The 20,230-nt window shown below is 28.5% G+C and overlaps 1 protein-coding gene across 4 annotated transcripts in view; it reads right to left on the bottom strand.

Annotated features, from left to right (window-relative positions):
* The window catches only part of LOC126744862 (innexin shaking-B), a 256,450-nt gene that overhangs the window by 79,215 nt on the left and 157,005 nt on the right, over positions 1 to 20,230 (bottom strand). The window contains exons 1-3 of one of the 4 annotated variants that reach the window (XM_050452430.1): positions 12,965 to 13,014; positions 11,822 to 11,860; positions 158 to 693 (exon numbers count right to left, since the gene is read on the bottom strand). The exons of 1 other annotated variant lie outside the window; for it this stretch is intronic. In XM_050452430.1, coding sequence (XP_050308387.1) covers positions 158 to 520 — 363 coding nt within the window. In that variant the 5' untranslated portion in view covers positions 521 to 693; positions 11,822 to 11,860; positions 12,965 to 13,014. Of the gene's footprint in view, positions 1 to 157; positions 694 to 11,821; positions 11,861 to 12,964; positions 13,060 to 20,230 lie in introns of those variants that run through there. 2 more of the 4 variants (XM_050452431.1, XM_050452432.1) reach the window with 2 other exon arrangements.

Raw genomic sequence — 20,230 nt, 5'->3', positions numbered from 1 at the left:
TTTCGAAAAGACATTTGCCTTGTCTATCACGCTCACTAACTGTTTTATAGTGTCCTTATTTATAGTGTTTAGTAATTATTATCATAAATGTCGAACAGATATTATTTTGTTTTTATTTATGCAAACAACTAAGATCAAATAATGTCTTTTTACTTACTTGAAAAAATAAACAAAAGCTGACCCATTGATAGTACTTATACACTTTTTTCTCCTTGTCGTCATGGGTGGTTCGAATTCCAGGACTTCCTGGTAGATACATTCTTGCATAAGGCTCCTGTTTGTTTGTAGAAACTGTAAACGTTGAGTGAATCCAACAAAACGTATTGAACACATCTTCAGTTATCTCTTTGGTATGTATACAGTCTATGGGATTTCCTACATATTGTCGTGTGGTTACGATAAGCGAAAATGCTATTAATATTGAAACCGTAATTGAGTAGTGTAGCCGAAATATGGGCGAATCAATATGGATTGAGCTGACTTTCAGTAGCGACTTTAGTCCTCTGAAGATATCCAACATTTTGCTTTAAAAAAGTTTTCAGGTGGTCGGGAATGTTCGGTCGATAAGTTTGTCATAATGGCAAGGTTTCATCACATAACTACTTTTTTTATGAATGGTATTTGGATGATTTTAATTGCTGGCACAGCGGAGTTAGGCACTTACTGGACGGACGGTTTGCAGACATCTTATAGCTACATAAAAGGTAAAAAATATTGCTGTTAAGTTTTGGTATCGTTACTTTTCAAAGTTTTTTTTCTAATGTAAATGTGAATGTTGTTCCAGCATATACACAGATTTAGATAAAGTTATTTTTGAATAATTTTTTTTTCAAGTGTTCTTTCTAAGTGTTCTTATTACTTATTTTTTATTTAATAAAATATCAATATAATTTAATTTTTTTCTTAATGCTTTCAAGGCGCATTTATGCCTGGACATAAAATATCTTCTTCTCTGTTTAAGAAAACTATACAAAAAAACTTGTCGAAGTTGAAAAGACTATCTCATACCAGCATAAATAATTTATTTTTTATAAAATATTAAAAAAAATAGCCATAAATTAAAATTACAAATAGTAGAACAGAACCACAGATTACTCCTCCTTATTAAGATACAGAACATTACAAAAAATATGTTTTTTGTAATGTTCTGTATCTGATGATGGCTGTTTACACAGCCGAAATGCATAATACATTTATCTAAGTGTCCTACATGCTTTTTTCTTGGAGATAAAGACTTCCCCTATTTGTAATCTTTATATACGCATTCTCCTACAAAATATGGACTTCTATTCAACTAGCCATAAATTAGTTTTTTTCAGTAAAATTTCAAAAACGTTTTAATTTAAATTAGGAAAATTAAAACGAAATTTTTGAGTAAAGCGTATACAACACCATAACAATCATTAATGGCTTTGCTTTTAAGAAAATGCTATAATATTTTTATGATATGTAAGGTATATGTACAAGAAAACAAATATTTTTTAGAATAATAATCGTTAATTATTATTAACTTAATATAAATTAGAATTATAAATGGACAATAATACATTGTTATCCGTTTCATGCAATCTTCATATAACTAAGGGCGATAAAACAATTTATTTATTTTTAAAATAGCCTTTCTTAAATTTATTATTATTAACAAAAAAACTATTTTTATCTCTGGAGATATAAAAAATTAATTTTTTGGGGACAAAAATTTTGATAAAATCAATTTAATTATATTGGTTTCTTTTAAATAATTAATTTGGCTGTTATGAGAGCATTTTTTGCGAAGGCGCGCACTGTTGTAACGTTGATTGAATATTTGGGAAGATACGCAACCTTATGGGCTAAAGCGTGATCGCAAATATGCGTGAAAAATAGATGGCGATTCTCTCCAGTATGCGCGAAAATAATTTCGTCCGTCGCTTCTCATTAGTAATCGGCCGATCATCCCTGAGTCGTGTGGGAGAGTTTTTGCACAGGTTCGTGTTTGCCGCATTGCAATTTAGTAGTTAAAAATTTTCTTGGATATCATAATCACAAATAGATAGATATATGTAAATGTGTTTAGTTTGTGAGACAATGGCTCCTTTAGGGAAAATTAATCAGTGTGCATTATCGTGGGTGCAATAATGTAAGAAAATGTAAAAACAATGTTCTCAGTTTTTTCAAATTTCCGATTTTAAAACCAGTGTTGCTTAACCAGTGGATAGAAAATATAGGCAATGCGGAAATATGTTATGGATGAAAATTTATTAAAAAACAAAGTATTTTGCGAGAAACATTTTGACAAAATATATATTGCAGTAAGTAATAAGCAAAAGAGACTTTTAAAATCAGCTGTACCAATTTCATGGAAAGGTATTATTTTTGATATTTTACTGTTTCCTTCCAAATTAGGGTTATAAATTTACTCTAAATTATAGAATCGGCCTCTAGAAATACAATTTCTTTGCCTGATACCTCATGTAACGCTCAAAGCCTTGAGAGTTTAGATGCAAAAGTTTTATCAATAAATTGGGAAAATGGTAAGTAAATAATATTATAATATTACTTAAACTTGACACTTTATTTTTTATAGGCAGATTTTTTTAACTGTTGTATTAAAAGTACATGAGTGGGTATACTTTTAATGCTCGCATTACTGAAAATATTCCTATTTGCCCTTCTGCATATTTTCAAACCCTTTTACAAGTTGGTGACAAACCTTACCTATTGCGACAATAAGTATTATAATATTATTATAACTATAATTATTATTATATATTTACATATTGACAGGATAATTCTTTTAATGCACAAATGTAAATGGACGATAGATCTCATCATTTTAGGATAAAAAGTTTGTTTGTTTTTTAGCAAAATTTGGAAATGCCTATTTATTTTAAGAAAGCTTCGCTTTTCAAAAAAAGTTCTACAGCAAACAAATATTTTAAATTTAACAGGCCACTTAATTTGCTAACTAGAAGATGTTAAAGACGTATCACAAACATTTTTGGGCGGGATAAAGATGCTTTTTATAGGATATTACTTTTTATTTATAGGGTCCGCTAATTATTTTTTGGTTTGAAACTTTTTTAAAGATTTTAGATATTAGAGTAAATGTTTCAAAAAGCAAATTACAGAAATGTAACGTTACAGGGAAACAATACAGCAATTGTACACCAATAAATATAAGCTATTTGCAATACTCTATCCTTCTAATGTTTTTGTTTTAGCGGACACCATCAAAACTTATTCCAGAAAGAGAAATCCAGCAGTTGACGATGATAATGATGAGGCAGATATAAATTTATTTATTTATAGTGTTAAGCGTTTATGTAACACCCCCGAAAACCCTGTAACTGAAAAAAAAGAATTACACACAGAAAAATCCCGATGGATTTTTTCACATTTTGTTGTGTAAAAAAAAATGTTTAATTTTAATACACAATTGTTAGATAATATCTCACAGTCCTGTATAAAAATTCTCAGACATTTTGTATATGTTTTAATGTGTATAATTTATACAATTATTGCATATTAAATTAATACACCATAAGTGGATATTAATTATTAAGATAATGTGTATAAATATTCCACATTTTTTTTTTAAATCCAATGCAGTTTGGTAAAAAATCTAATAACCAAGTATATTTTTACTACAATTTTTAATAATTTTTTTATTCTGGCTTGTGTTGATTTTATTTACAATTGTGTAGAATAAAAAAGATTCTTGCTAATAGCCCTTCACAATTATAGAATTTTAAACTATGTATTGTGTAGTTATAATACACAATTGTGTATAAAGGAGGACGCGCCCGACGCCCTTGCCTTTGCCGCTAGAACTTCGTTGTTAGCGTCAATGTTGCCAGATTCAATATTAAACAGTTGTAAAGGTATGCATCAAAATTTGCAGTCGATTTAAAGTTGTTAATTGAAAATGATTTAATAGGATATTTAAAAATAAGCCCAATCAGCATAAGTTCTAATTTTATTTATTTAAATAATATCGTGATAATAACACGCGTAAGGAAAAAGGAAACGTAACTTTTTTAATTGGCGGTGTAATCTTTAAGATACATTTGATGGCAGCATTGCTATAATTCCCAGTGCTACAGGTGTTCAACTGTTCATTCTTCAGTCCTTCAATCAACCGGCCGGCATTAATTTGTTTTAAAGTTTTTTCGTTTCGTTAAGTGTTAAAAGTGTTAAAATTGCAAAAGAAAAAAATGGATATATTCGTTGAAGATAAACTTAAGGTGTGGGGTTTATTGGACCAACTCCAGGAGCATATTATTATGTACCTGTAAATAAAACCCTTAGCTTAAAACTGTATGTTGTTAATATGTAGGTATGTACCTACATAAGAATTTTCGTTGTATTTCGTTGAAAAAAGGTCTTTAGATCTAGCAGAAAATATATAGGGCGTTTTATTTAATAAAATCAACTTATTGCTATTGTTTTATTAACTTTGCAATGAGCTTTTGTTTATATTACAAATCTAAAAGATAATACGCAAAAAAGTATGCAACTTTTGTATAAAAAGTTTTTCTCTATCACTTACAGTACCCCTGTTTATGGGCACGCAAATATAAAAAATGACCCTGTACATAAATGTATGTGTTTATTAGCCTTATTTAAAATCCTGTTTTTACAACTAAGAATTTTCATTTTAAGTTCCTATTTGCGTTCCTAATGTGTATTTGTAATACTACTACTAAAGTTTTTTTGTTTTGTTGTGCAGGTTATGTGTACTTTTTAAAAAAAAAATTTAAATAAAAAAATGTTTTTTAAAACAATTGAATTTTTTTACCCTACCTATGCAACTAAAATTTTTATAAAACATAAATGTTAGAGTGCTTGGGAAAAATAGGCAATATGGAAAAAAAGTCATAATTTGCTTAAAATTAAATAGGTAAATTAGGTAACACGATGGGAAAAAGTAAGGCCTAACGTTTCATAAAAAGAAAATAAGTCAAATTAGGAAAAAAACATATTCAATCTGTATTTTTCTAATATGACTACTTTTCTTACCAAACGTTGGGCCTCACTTATTTCCCATTTTTTACAAGACTTATTTTATTTTAATCAAATTATGACTATCCTGTTTTTCCCAGGCGTCCTAGAATTTATTATTACACAGATTTATGACGAAATTCTCTAAAACGTATTTTAAATTTTTAAACAATTTGTTTATTTTTTTATACAAATATATTGATTATTTTAAAATTTTTATGAATATAAATACAAAATATTGTAATAAAAAACTCCAGTTCTTATGTTAATTTGATATACAAACCTAAAATAAGTAACCTATACTATATTTAAATTTATAAAACAATATATAGTATTATTATACACAATTTGTAATAAAATTTAAGAGTTGAAATGAAAGAAAATAAAATATATTGTTAAAACAACCTACACTAACGTGTGTATTTAAAATGCACAAATTGTGTTTTTTCCTGTACATACTATGTTAAAAAAACACTAAGAGTTTGCTTTTTTACTGAACAATTATATTAAATAAATATAAAATATTGTCGAATTTAAGTACACAAATAGTGTACTATATATACAATAAAATAAATCAAATTGATACACAATTTGTTGATTATAGAACCACAGTTGTTTAAACACAATAGCATAGAGAAATTCTACACAAATTGATTCTGTACCATTTCCAGAATCAAATTGTATGTAAAATCTATACAATTGTTGAATTTTTATTCATTTATTTTTAAGAGTGTATGTAAAATAACAAGCCCAGAACGACAGGCAAATGACCTATGTCAAATATCAAATCCCTCATCCACAAAGTCCGATACAAAAAAACAGTTGGGTGCTGTACATTTTAAAATAGATGTTTTAAAAAACCAAATTAGGGCTAAAAGAATGCAACATATCCGTTTAAAAAGAAAAAGAAATGTAAATACAAATATTTTTAGGGTTTAGGGGAGTTTCTCTAGAATGGCTAAAATTTTGTTTTGTTAGACAGAAAAAAGTTTGTTTGGCCAAATGGCAGTTTGACTGAACTTTGTGTAGTAAGCAGGGTTCGTTGCTCGGTCCTATTTTATTTCTATTGTATATAAATGACCTGACGTCTCTCCAGATAAGAGGATTCTTCACTATTTTTACAGATGACACCACTATCTTATGGGCAGACAATAATAAAAGCACATTAACAAGAACAATTTCTAAAGATTTATTAACGATTAAACAGTGGTTTGATGCTAATTTGTTGTCTTTAAACATAGATAAGACTAAATTGTTAAGTTTTTATTTTTAGAGCAGTTCATGATTCACAACAAAGAATTGGAAGTGAATAATTTTAACAGATTTCTTGGAATTGTTATCGATCATAAACCTAAGTTTTATGGAGATATATCAGGAGGCAAAAACTGGCTAGACTATGTTATGCTGTTAGAGTGGTTTTAAATGAACTGAGATTGATACAGATATCAATTTTGCAGACAAAAACGGTCTATTTTTTTTTTGTTGAAAGTTGGAACTTACTTTCATACAAAAATACCTAGAGTATGGAATAACATTTTGGAGTTGCATTAGTAAACGGCTTTTTGACTCGATGTTTGTTTTTAAAAAACGAGCCATTAAATATATGTGTCATAAATCTCCACAGGACATGCAGACCTCTATTTAAAAATACTTTCCTTGTGTTGCTTGTTTATTGTTGAGTCTGCTTGCCTAATATACAAAAAATATAAGTTCTCCTCGCTTTAAAAAGTCGTGAACGAAACTTCTTAAAAGCAAGTATTTTTATAGCATTAGAGTTTTTTCAAGATAGTTAGAAATAGGCCAATAGTATATAATTAGTTTTTAGTAAAGATGTAAAGGTTAGAATTTGTGATGTTACTCTAAAAAATTTTTAAGTCGTCTTGCTTTGAAATTGAAAATACATTTTGTGTTTATACTAGTATGTTGAACCCTCTATTGTGTTTTGTTTTTAAATTATGTGTTAGTAATATGTCGATTAATGTGCCTATTTTATATCATAGAAGTACCATGTCAACAAGTAGGTACCATGTATTTATGAATAAAGTATGTTTTGAATTTTTTGAAATTGTATTTAAAAAAGAGAGAGGTATATAATATTTAATAGGGATGATTCCAACTACTCACTAGAAATTACCTCGTTGAAAAAGTAATTAAAAGGATTATTCAAAACTGCAAGTGGCCAACATGGCGTCGACAAGAAGAAACAAAGTTGATTATGACTCTCTAAAGAAGGAACGTCGTATTTAAAAGTTAAAGATGTTAACTTGTAAATGAGAGAAAGTGTTTACAACAATGTATAAATGATTTTTTTTTATATTTTCAAATAACGCCAGAAAAAAATAAAAACCATTTTGCCAAATTTCACCTTTTTCCTGAATATTAGGAAGTATTTGGCATTATTCCAATTTTTAGATTGCATTTATTCAATCACTGCATTTATATTGCGCAACTTTCGCCTAATTAAACCATTTACTGCTCATCCTTATTTTGGACATCCTGTATAATCCCGATGAGACCCTTCATACTGTTAAACAAAATATTTGTTTTTTTTTCTTATTAACTTTTTCTAGTTTTAAGAATTAATAATTAAGTGTTTGCCTGTATTGCAAATTAAAATGTGGCCTATTTTCTATATTTTATAGTGTTGTTACACCCTTATTCAAAACCTTTTAAATTTAGCGATTTTATTTTTATATTAATTTCAGTTAAAGGTATCTATTTTTCAATATTTTTGTCCAAAAAAAGTGTACTTCACAGATCTCACTACCCTACACAGTTTTTGAGATATTGGCTGGTTTGATAAACCCGTATTGTCAAAAATCACATTACGCGTTACTTTTTACAAAAAATTATTGACTTTAAAAAACTATAGTACCGTATATAGATATTAAATCTTTAATTATTTAATTTACTCTTTATATTTACGTGAAACCTACCTATATCATCATCTTTAATTAATATTTTTGTTAATTTTCTAATTAATAAATAAAAGCTTATTGAATGTTTGTTTTTATTTATTTATTTTTGTCTCAAAAAAGGATTTTGGTACGTAATTTATTATTTGTTAATAAAATTTAAGTTGTAAGAGATAGCACCTTCCAATACATTACTTGACCATCACATTTATCTAGTTATTTATGCGAGATCACAGCGCATTTAAATATCGGCAATAACAGATTAAATAAAAGCGCTGTTATTACCATCGCCCTTGTCTTAAAAAAATAACAAAACGGCCGGGCGCCCCAAGATTCCCGCGTCGTTAAACTGCAAATGGTTAATATAGCGCCGACAAAAAAAAAACAAAGTTGATGATGGCTCTTTAAAGACAGAACATCGTATTTTAAATTTAAAGGTGTCATCGTATAGACGAGAAAAAGTGGTCACAATAATTTATTCATTTAATAAATACTTTTGTCATATATTTTGAAATAACGCCAGAAAAAAAATAAAATGATTTTGCCAAATTTAGATTTTACAAAGTATTTAGATTTTATTATAAAAGGACACTATATTGCTCAACTTTCCTCTAATTATACCACCTCTATTGACGTCCTGTATAACCGTGATGCGGGGTCTTTGAACAAAATGTTTTTTTTGTTACTAGGTATCTTTTTATAGTTTTAAGCATAGTTGTAAAATTGTTTTTTTTTGTTACTAGGTATCTTTTTATAGTTTTAAGTATAATTGTAACAACTGGTAATTGAGAATTTTCCTGTGTCGCTTAAAACTTAAAATGTGGCCTATTTTCTATTTCTATTTACATCCTCACTCACAACCCCTTACTTTACAGATCTCACTACGCTACACAATTTTTCAGATATTGAATCACATGATAAAATGGGTTACTTTTTACAAAAAATTATTGATCAAGAAGTTATATTACCATCGGTATTAAGTCTTATGAATTATTTCAATTATTCTTTATAATATTTACGTGAAACCTACTTATATCTTAAAATTTGTTCCATATATTTTTTGTATATTAGTTTTTAGTTAATTAAGTGCAACGGGCTTTTTATTTAAAAACTTGACCCTCTTGAACACAAAATGGAGGAAACATAATGTTTGTTGGAATTATAACTTGTATTAAACTTTGTTGGTAATTTTGTAAAAATAGCTTTTTATATATATTTATGTATTAATTTTTGTCTCAAAAACATATTTTGGTAAGTAATTATTTGTTTATAAAATTTAACTTTTAAGAAATTTCAATATGCCTCCACCCTTAAGTATATCACTTATCACTTGACCACCACATAAATGACAGCGTGTTGTATGTTCAAAAAAAAATAAATAAAAACATAGTTGGCAGCATCATCCCATATCTTAAAAAAATATCCAACACGGCCGCGTAACCGGAAATTCCAGCGTTGTTGAAAACCTGACTCAAAGAAGCCAAAAGCCAAATCCACGCAGCTAAAATAAATCGTTCCTAGATTTGACGCTTCGCGGCAGCACCACACGGTGCACGAAACTGAACGGCAATCCGATAGTCGACCGGGTACACTTTTTAACACAGGATTGCGTATCTTCCCAAATATTCAATCAACGGTTGTAACTTACTTAGAAATATACTATAAGCGTTACAGTATAGATAAAAATACCATCTTAATAATACCAAAATAGCGATTTTAATATACGAAGTAATTACAGACCAATAGCGAGAATGTCAGTTGCATACAAAATATATACGTCATTTCTTGACAACCGAATATAAAAGCACTGAACCGATTGTATTCAGGGGTCAACTAACTTACTTTCTTGTAATGCATTGGTTATAAAACAGAACAATAAGAGAAATCTCAATGTATGCTGCAATGAGGCTTTGTCGCTCATAGCTAGCCAATGAAAGTACTAGAAATCTACAACGCCAACGTCTGTCCCAAAGTGAGAGAAGTGCGGGCTGAGTGAAAATATTCATATAAATTTTTCATGGATATTATTTGTACCTACCATTGAACCCTTTATCTACATTCCTTTATAATATAAATATTGGATACAGGCTTAATACAAATAACAATAACAAGTGTTCCCACCTGTTAGTAAATAGGCAAAGTTTGACTTACTGAATAATTATGAAAGCAAATAGATAATATAAAAACCGTGAGAATTATGAAATTTATTTATTATTGATATAGTAAGTATATATTAAGTTATGTCCAAATACATATTTCCTTTAAATAATAAGAAAAATTTTTGTAACCTCAGAAATTGCGATTTTGATTTTATCTTGAAATCGGAAATAGGTAAATAAAACATTTTTTCTTAATAAAAAATTTTCAGTTAAAAAAACAAAATACACAAACACAGTTAAGGTAAGGAACATAGGAAAACAAAAAAACATAGACAATGTTGCAATAGTTCATAAAAAGAAGTGCTAAAGGCTCGCATAATTTCTTTTTTACTTTATAATTAATAATAATTCTATTAGTGTAAAATAGTTAAAGCGCAAAGCTGGATTAAAAGATTCTAACGTACATTTTAAATCTCAAGTCATCCTTGAAAATTATATGTGTCAAGTACCTATACATTTTTAACTGTCGACATTCTCAATAAGACACAGAAAACTTTTTTTTGTATGTAACCTTACACAATAGCGTCACTTCTCATATTATACTGTAACATATTTAGGCTAACATTTTGTGTTATATATATATTCTTACATGTCTTTGGATTATCTATTATTTTTTTAACGGTCCATGCTCCTAAAGAGTTATTGCAACATTTAAAATTTGGTGGCTTAAAGTTTTAAAAGAAAATAAAGACTACCTCCTTGATATTATATTTGTTTTATGTTCTCGTTTAAAAAATCAAGCAATTTTATTACAGATTATTTTTGTAGTTTTTGTACAAATTAATAAAAACTGCTACCAAAATAATTGTTAGGCAATACTGGCCTAATTCTAGCATAATACATGTTTAATGTTTGATCTGCCCACCCGCTGATTCAGTTACTGGCAAAAAAAGGAAAAGCATAGCTAAATCTAGAACGGGAACTTGTTTAAAATCTGATTCTAAATTTAGATCCCACTCTATACTAGACAAAATGTTGTGTTTTAGGATAATAAAATTCTCCAGGCCGACTGTTATTCCAGTAAAAGTTCTTAAGCAAATTGTTGATCATTAAACATATTAAATTTCTATATTTTATTTTATAGATTTGTTCTTTGTAACTTTATGAGTAATGCAGAACATCATTTATATAGACCTGGTACAGAAGAAGACTATGTTTTTGAGGATAAAAATATTTAAATCACATAAGTTAAAAAATTCAAAATAAATAAATTAAATGCACGTCTAAGCCAAAATTAGAACATGAAATAAATATTCTACCGAAACCAATTAACTATAGGTTAAAAAAAATAGTAGACATCATTACAGAAGGCAGCTTACCCAATTAAAGTTTCGGTTTTGATTTTGATTTGTTCCGTCAACAACAATTGAAATAGACATACAAATAGTAACCTACTTCTAAATTATATTGGATATAGGAAGGACAGATAGTTAAGTCAAGAGTTAAAAATAACAAGAATCAAGAATAGGATCCTTTTAAAAAGGTAACAACATCATACATGGAAGAATATAATATATAGATGATATATATATATATATACAAAATATGTATAGAATGTACCATATTAGACCATTGAGTAGAAATAAAGAAAAAATAATCGAGTCACCTCAACCTTAACATAAAGCCTTGTCTAGTTAAGTACTTCGTAAGACGTCAAGTTCTGATATTACTACAGAAGCACCTGATTGAATGAATTTGAAAATAATGGTTACATCCATATATTCACTAATAATTAGAATTAAAACTTATAAAATTACGTATTACCTTGTAGTATCATCCTACATAGTTTCCTTTGCGAGAATGCTAATAATGTCAAATCGAGAAAATTTTAAAATTAATAAAATTCTTCATTTTAATAAAAGCGCTATAATCAAAAGAACTCCCCTAATCGTACACGTTAAGTTATCTCATATATCATTGAGTCATAGTGTTTTTATTTATTGTTGTATATGCTTTAGAAATTTTAAAAATTTAAATAATCTGATTTTCAGAAAAGACTCTCAAAATTTTCATTAAGAATCAAATTTAAAGAAAATACTATAGCAAATAGAAACACTGTTTATATGTATTTTATATTCTGTTATTTTAGGATTTACAATTATTACAACTCGTCCTATTTGATAGCAAAATGTAAGTGCATTAGCATTTTCAGTGCCTAGCTGTCATTCTATGGTAGAGAATTTATGTACAACTAACATACATTCTTTACTAATGTGACACACACTGACCCTAAGTATGTTTTAATTTTTAGGATATTTATAATATATAAAATCATGTTTTTATTAATAGATCTTTATTCTAGAATTGGTCTTAATTCAAATTTTCGAGTAATTATTAGACAAGTTAGCAGAAGAAATGACTAAAAATAAGTCTTTTTCTTAATATTTTTACTTGCAGAATAGAACAACAAATGCTTTTTATATAAAGTAAATTATTAGAAAAAGAACCTTGGTTGTAATAAATATTTATAATATATTAGTTAACTTATTTCATAAATATATTTTAACATTTTGGGTATAATATGAAATCTTTATAAAAATCTTTATGTTAAAAACCAAAGTAAATACCGAAGGGTAATTAAACTTCCCATATATAAAAATATTCAAAACTTTACCAAAACTTATCAGCAATCTTTAAATATTACTTTGGTTAATTGCCTTACAAGTATTGAAGTTAAATCCAATATTCGGAAAGCTATAGGATAACACTTAATTGACACCTAATTTTATTTAAAATACTCTGTTAAACCCTTTTTTTCATTATATCTATGACACCATTGTCATTTTAGTGACACAAAAACTACTAGAGAAACAATATTCTCATAAATATCTTAATAATAGAGATGAAATTTGGACTTAAAACACAGTGTATATTGTAAAAACTTTTAGGGTATTTTTAAAATAATACCTAAATGTCGGCGAGTGCACAAATTGTCCGACGCCCGGTCCGCGATGCTACACGTCGCGACGCCGACGCTATTTCAAGACTATGCCGAGATGAACACTCTTGGCTACTCAAAGATATTTTTATATTTTCTCCTGTTGTATAAAGGTAAGATGTTTAACAGATCTGGACCCACCGACTTTCTTTCCTCCTTGCTACATTATCTATATCTCACAATCCCGTAATAATATTATTTGGTTTTAATAATACACAGAGTTTTATTTTGCAACCTTGTTTTTTAGGTTAATAGCAATAAATCCGTCTTTTTTGGGTCTCACCAATTTGGTAACTAGCTAACAACATTGTTCAAGTTTGCTTCTAATTTCACTCTATTTTGTTAGAAAGGGATAAATTATTTTCGATACTCTATAAAGATAATGTAACGATATTGGCATTGACACGAATATAATAGCTGATATTCGCGTCATCTTTAATAATAAGTAGGCTAGTAAAAGAATGTATAATAGATAGTAATGTTTGCTTATAGCTAATGCAATTATTTTAAGAAGCTTTAAAGAACTTGATGAATATCATGAAAGGCCAGAACATAGATTTTTTTAAATGTATTTGTTCATGACTGTATTCCATAAGTTCGTTATATTAGTTTAATAATAAAATATATAAAAGAACATCTACTTTCCAAATAAGACAATTAGCCGTTGTTTGTTTACAAATAAAACAATATAACCTCAATATTTTCGTACTCGTGGGTGCATGTGATGCCTTTTTTTTGCAATTTTTAAGTGTTTTTTTGATGAATAATTTGCTGTATATGGTGCATAATCATGTACCTCTATAGTAGTATATCTAATGTTAGCATAATATTTAACGTTTTGAGTGAGGCTATGAATGATATTTTTTTTGTGGGACTTTATATCCCAGCAGGCTACTTTGGTGGGATTATTTATCCCAGTAGGCGTGAACATGTTTTTTTTTCTTTTCAGAATAAGTTAGAACAAATTAACTCAAAAGGAGCTGGAGGCAAACGCTAAAAATTGGGATTTGTCTGACAGCGATACTGATCCCTATCACAATAGTGAGGATGAAGATCCAGACTGGACCTGCGAAAGTGAGTCTGCATCTGAAGGCGATAACCAGTCTTCAAGTTCTGATGAAAGCGTCATCGAGACTGAAGGTAACGAGAATTTTTTTGATAATAATATACCAGATACAGTTATATCCGACATCCCAAATGCATCAGCAAGTCCTCAAACAGGGCCTTTAACTCCATCTGCATCAGACAACATAATCTGGAATTCAGTACCGCAGAACTATACTCCAAGGATACAACTTCCTATTGCAAGGAATACCGAAATTCTCTTGAGCTCTATAAATATTCAGTCTACGGAGATTGATATTTTTCTAAAGTTATTTCCAAAATATCACGTGACCGTTATAAATTACTAATATCCAAATTATACTTTAATAGTCCAGAGAAACCAGAAGAGGTCTATCAGCCTATAGATGAAAGTATAGCGAAATTCAAAGGGAGATCGAGTCTAAAGCAGTATTTGCCATTGAAGTCCATCAAACGTGGAATAAAGTTATGGGTAAGAAGCGACTCTCTTAGCGGTTATGTATATGATCTCGATATATATAGTGAAAAGCAGGATAGACAAGCAGATGGAACAGTATGGGAAAGGGTTGTTAGAAAACTCACCAGCTCAATAATGAAATCTGATGTTGTGATCTGTTTCGACCGATTTTTTACATCGGTGACATTGATGAAAACATTGTCATATGCTGCAGTAGGAACCTGTATTGGTACGCAAAAAAATATACCAAAAAGTCAGGATAAATTAGAAAAAAGTGAAGCAAAATGTTTATGCACGAATGGGGGGATAACCTTTACTAGATGGTAGGATACCAAAGAAGTATTGGTAAAGAATTAGTAACTGTCATTGAGATCAGCGTACATTTGTTGACCGAAAACAAAAGGACGGCCAAAAACTTGCTGTCGAATGTCCCGAGATAATCTCCTTTTACAACAAGTATATGGGAGGCGTCGATTTGACCGATCATTTAGCTGGCCCTTATGAATTCGAGCGTAAGTCTACCAAGTGGTGGAAAAAAGTTTTCTACAAATTATTAATGATAACAGCCGTAAACTCATTCATTATTTACAATGAAGTTAGACGTAAGAAGATACCATTTTTGGAATTCTTGATAGCCCTAGCCGAAAGCCTAATTGACGAAGGGAAAAGCAAAGCCGGTGTGAAGAGGCGTTCAACTACTGGACAACCATCAAAGCGACAAAAAACTATGGTGAATGTTGGCGATCATATGCCGATTGTCGAGCAGAAACGGAGAAGGTGTATAAGATGTTCACAAAACAAGGTGGAGAAATGCACAAGAACTGTTTGCAGGGTATGTAGTGTGCCTCTATGCAATGACTGTTTTACCCCTTTCCATAAGTGAAATTATGCAATATTTTGATAAAAACTATTTGTTCTACTTATGCATGTCTTTTATTTCAGAGCTGGTGGGACTTATTGTCCCAACGGAATGGACTGATGGGACGATATATCCCACACTAAAAAAAATTAACGCGTTTGAAAAAAAATGTGAAAAAATTACAAACATCTCTAAGAACCTTTTACTTTTGAAATATGAAATCAATAAGTAAATTATGCTTTTCATGAAAAAAAATTAAAATCCGTCTTGAAAGGGTTAAGTGATGAAAATATTTATAGGAATAAGCGTTTGAAAAATTAAAATAGTAGAAAATTAGTAGTGAAGTATGTACATATATTTTATCGGTATACTAAGAAAATCAATAATATAAAATTAAAAATTAGGCCCAAAAGCAAAAACTTTTGTTTTTGCTTTTGGTCAATGTTTCAATAATTGACTCAGGTAAAAGTTGCATCAAGATTCGCCTGGCTTTGTAAGCTTTGAATTTTGCTTTTGCAATCTCATGGTAACATTTTTTAATGTTAAAGGTAAAAAAAAAGTTTTTTGTTCGTAATTTAGAAAACAAAAATTAATTATAAATTAAAGATTAAATACACGGTACGTGTGGCAAAAAACACAACTTTTCTTAAAACCAAAATTGATGCCTTATTCACAAAAAATTATATATCTATAAGTATACAGGAAATAAATATCCAGGTTAAGCATTCATAATTTTGACAGGTCATAAATATAATAATTTCGTACAAATTTGTTTAATGCTCTATATCGATAATATAGAGTATAGAATGTAAATTAGGGATTTACCTTATGCCCAAAAATTACCAAAACCATCCTGACGTCTAGCCATTCGCTTTATTGAAGGATAATTTGTCCAGATAAAAATTCCATTATTTGTAACCATAGTCTAGTCCGATCACATAATCCTATGGGGAAATGTTTATTCTTCCCGACACTTCCTGGTGTACCATTCATAAAATGTTCTTCTTTTTCTCGTTACCTGGTCTTAAGTCTTGACAAATTTTAAGTTTGAACGGGTGGAATTTTTGTTTTCCCAAAATTAAATGAGCAGTAGATTTCGGTATTCCAGTGGTATTGTCACTTTTTCTAACTGGTATTTCATTCATAGTCGTCTTCATTGTCCATTGAACATCTATTTTTCAGGCCTTAAGTATTTGAATTGGATATCTGGTGCGATCATTGGATATTTATAAATTATAAATTAGATAGCTTTGAGCTATCTAGGTTTCACTACTTGCAGTTATCTAAAAAAGTATCGTATTCTTAGTACGCAAACCTTGCGATTTAAACGTAATTGGTTGCATTACATAATCTACCAAGATTAAATGTAAATAAAGTAAAAGAGTGAACACAGAATAAAAACTAGTACTTTTAAGAGGTGATGACATCGTTTAACCGTTAACTGTAAAAGTACGAGTATTTATATTTTCTGATTACACAAGACTTTCCAAACACAGTTCGCTAAACAAAAATAGCTCCAAAAGAAAACCGATATAGACATTTAATGAGAGTAAGTTTAGAGTGAGTTACTATTTTAGTCCTTTAAAGCCGCGGATATTTTTATAAATAATAGAAAGACTTATTTGACATTAAAATTAATAAAACTCAGTAATCTTTAGCTATTGTAACATATTCCTAATAAACAATACTGTAACGAAATTTAGGAACACACTTATGCTAGACATATACTTTTATGTTAGCAACACAATTTTTAATTCAACGTCAAATTATAAAGTTTTTACTTAACTCGACTGTCTTATTTACAAAAACGGTAAGTTAATAACTAAGTTCCCAGGATAAACTATTAAATTGAAAAAAAAATCGTTACAATAACTGCATAATATAGAAACCTGTTATAATTTTTCTTTATTAGAGTAAAAAAGGAAAACAAAATATATTTTTTCGCTAATAATTTAAACTGAAATCTACGTATACAAAAACTTTTTTGTTTGGAAATTTCCTTTTTGCCCGATATTTAAAATCGCGCCTAGACCTGAGCGGTCATAATATTCTATATCTCCATTGTAACAAAGACCACCGTTGGTTACAAGCTACCATAAGCTATATCCCCGCTAGTTCTCAATTATTTAATAAAAAATATTATAATGAGTATATAGGCTGCACTATGCAAAAAACGCTACATGGGTTTGTTGTGGAACGAAACTGACGTGTCATGAATCTGTTATATTTAACTGTTCCGTGATTACTCTGAATTTGTTTTACATATCTTATTTACAATATGAAGGACATCAATGAAGTGGTTTTTTCTTATATTAAAATATCACTTGTTTTAGTGATCATGCCCCATTAAAAAAAGGCCGGGATTACAAAAACACATGCTTTTGGATAATCCACACAATTAAATTTATGATGCGCTACTTAGATATAAAAACTCAAAAACAGATTTAACATTTAGAGAAGCATTTATTTTAAGAAATTTTATTACTCTAGCATATCTTCAGTAAAAAATTGAAAGTCAATCCCAAGTCAGTTTCAAAAAGTTCTAAATTCATTACAAATAAAAAGCTGAAGTATTTCTAATCATAATATTAATGAAAATACATATTCAAAATTTAATGATTCTTGAGTTAATATTGCAATCAAAATAAATTTTAATATTAACAATAATATTTTCAAATAATGCACAAATCCTATTACTACTGAATTTAAAGAAGTAAGAGAAGACCAAATAAATAAAGCTATATTGAAAAGTAAGAGGACTGCTAAGGTTTTTGATTCAATATTCATAAAAATGATTAATCTCGCAACTCTCCTAATTACTCAATAAATAACATTTATAACATTGTATACATTTAAGTGTGTTAAACAGATATAGTTCGCGTTTCTAAGATCAGGAACTAAACAATTTGACTTTTAATAATATTTTAGAGTATCAAGATTCAAAGCTGACTACAGTAGTAGTACAGTTCTACTTTATGTATGTTACAACACAGTTAAAGCTCCTGATCACGTTTTGATATGGCTAGATTTTCGTAAGGCTTTTGACACCTTGGACTATTCAATTTTATAAACTAAATTTAAATACAATGGACACCACCCTCCTTGCTTCAATCTTTTTAAAAAGAAGAAGAAAATAGACTTATTCACGTATTTAGAAGAAATATAAACTTACATCTTTAACAATACCTTTCATCATATCTAATTTAATCTTTAAGAGCAATAAATCTTAAGAACAAAAATTTACTTAAGGTATAATTTTTTTTTTTGTATACCCAGGAGCTGAGGTTTTATTTATCGACCTGAGCTCGTTTGTTTTTTTTTAATATCTCACCTTCATAATTGAAAGAACAAAAAGCCTACTTATTGAATAAAAATACTTCCTTTGGACCAATTTTTCGGTAGTTAAATCTACTACCGTAGTCATGGTAAATAAAATAAAATTAAATTAAATTCAAAATATAAAAATACTTATCTCTTTTTAAATCATTCACGTTATTCAAAATGTTTACTAATATACGTTTTTATAAGTTGACGGTTGTTTGACTTTGTTAAACTACTTTGAAAAGTAACAAAGAAAATACAAGGGTTAAATTTTTTTTTAAAAAAGAGGTGTTATCCTCATGTAAAATAATATTAAAAAATATGTCAAGACAAGCATATTCCAAATTATTAATTCATTTTACGAATGCCCTGTTCTACCTCTCTTTTTAGCAAAAAAAATGTATTATTATAGTTGTATGTATTTGTATTATTCTTTATACTATTATATATTATTAAAATCAACCTAACAAATAGCTATGCATCTATCTTAATCTTTTGTTGAAACTATCATTTATTTAAGCAATCAGTTACATACAGGTAGAAGATAGATAGTTAAGTTATAGATAGTTAAAGTTAAATATATATTTTAAAAAGCTAATGTAAATGATAAACTCTTAAACAACGCATTTATAGCATTAATACCAGAGTTTCACTATTAACTAAACCGCAACACATGTAGTCTTGTTTTACAATCATTACATCAAATAAATTAATACCTAAACATACAGAAAACAATTTTAGGATTGACTAACAACAATCTTCAGTTTCTTGTATCTGTAGTAAGAATTATTTTATATTTATTTCAGAAGGCAAATAATTAATATTATAAATTAAATATCTGTAAAGCTTCATCAATAAAATTTCTTAAAACTATGGTGGTTCTAGCATTATTTAGACTAACAATATTATTTCTTAATCGATATGAATGTATGTCATTAAAGTATATAATAGTGTGGTTGGACTTTTGTAGCTTATGTATAATCTTAAAAATTAATTTTGCCTGCATCAACTCGCAATTTTTTTCAGTGGGCTGTATTTTTAACATTTCAAACAAATTATTGATGTGCTTAAAGTGTCAAGATTAAAAAGGATTTTTATTTTGCAAAATTTTAATTTTCTGAATGAGTACATGTGCTCCACATCGGAATGAGATATCTTAGTAGAGACAAAATATGTGAATTATATATTTGATACTTTGCTGAAATACTGAGAAAAGTCACATGAGTAGAGTGCTCCCAGAAAAGGTATGATTTTGTCATAAACATGCTCATATAAGGATTCCAGAAGTTTCTCATCCAACCCAACCCAACCCAATTACGTTATTGAAAGATATATTTATTTAATTTATTTTTTTATTAGTTTATTTAAACAATATGTATTTAATTTTATCTAAAATAATTTTTAAGTTATTTTGGAGCAACCATTGACTATATTTGAATATATCATTATTTGCTCGTTTAACTAAAACATCGTTATTGTCCGAATACAATCAACCAGTGTAATGAAAATACTGGG

This window comes from Anthonomus grandis, chromosome 15 (assembly GCF_022605725.1).
Source record: "Anthonomus grandis grandis chromosome 15, icAntGran1.3, whole genome shotgun sequence".
Classification (NCBI taxonomy): Eukaryota; Metazoa; Arthropoda; class Insecta; order Coleoptera; family Curculionidae; genus Anthonomus; species Anthonomus grandis.
This window is presented reverse-complemented; position numbering and strand designations above follow the sequence as displayed.